Source organism: Cariama cristata, unplaced genomic scaffold, assembly GCF_000690535.1.
Source record: "Cariama cristata isolate BGI_N322 unplaced genomic scaffold, ASM69053v1 scaffold26968, whole genome shotgun sequence".
NCBI classification, from domain to species: domain Eukaryota; kingdom Metazoa; phylum Chordata; class Aves; order Cariamiformes; family Cariamidae; genus Cariama; species Cariama cristata.
The window spans coordinates 852-1,470 of NW_009631011.1; the positions used below are offsets into that span (position 1 = coordinate 852).

General features: G+C 66.7%; 1 protein-coding gene across 1 annotated transcript in view; it reads right to left on the reverse strand.

Moving 5' to 3' along the window:
* The window catches only part of LOC104166007 (sodium-dependent phosphate transport protein 2A-like), a gene marked incomplete at its 3' end in the record, with an annotated part of 2,200 nt that overhangs the window by 595 nt on the left and 986 nt on the right, over window positions 1-619 (reverse strand). Inside the window, 5 exon segments of the mRNA XM_009705795.1 lie at window positions 1-6; window positions 9-106; window positions 194-305; window positions 415-558; window positions 602-619. The exon segment at window positions 1-6 is cut by the window's left edge and continues 86 nt beyond it; the exon segment at window positions 602-619 is cut by the window's right edge and continues 129 nt beyond it. Coding sequence (XP_009704097.1) covers window positions 1-6; window positions 9-106; window positions 194-305; window positions 415-558; window positions 602-619 — 378 coding nt within the window.

The window sequence follows — 619 nt, forward strand, 5'->3', positions numbered from 1 at the left end:
CGGGCGAGTGCCTTGGTGCAGGTACCCGCTCACCACCGCCAGCGGCAGCAGGACCAGCACTGACAGCCAGTTGAAGCAGTCGTGCACCGTGGCACCGGCGAAGGCTCTGTGCGGAGGAGCCCGTTGGCATGGGGAAGCCTCTGGGGAGCAGCCCCCAGCTCCCTGAGTCCCCTCTGCCGCGACCTGCTCTCACCGTTTGAACTCGCTGCGGTCACCAGCCTGCATGAGGGCCACAATGGTGTTGGTGACGGAGGTGCCGATGTTGGAGCCCATGATGATGGGGATGGCAGAGCGCACCTCCAGCACTGGGGACAGAGAGACCTGCTAGCCCCGCATGGCCCGGCTCAGGGCAACCCCATCCGGTCCCCCTGTCCCCTAGCCTCAGGTCCCCGGGAGCCCCACGGGCGCACTCACGCCCCGAGGAGACCATGCTGACAATGATGGAGGTGGAGGTGGAGGAGCTCTGCACCAGCACAGTCACCAGGATGCCCACCACCAGCCCGGCCACCGGGTTGGAGAGGATGGCATTGTCCTTGAAGATGTCCCCGGCCACCTTGCCTGCAAGAGAGCGTGAGTGGCAGGGTGCTGGCACGGTGGGTGCCACCAGCTGCCCAGGTGC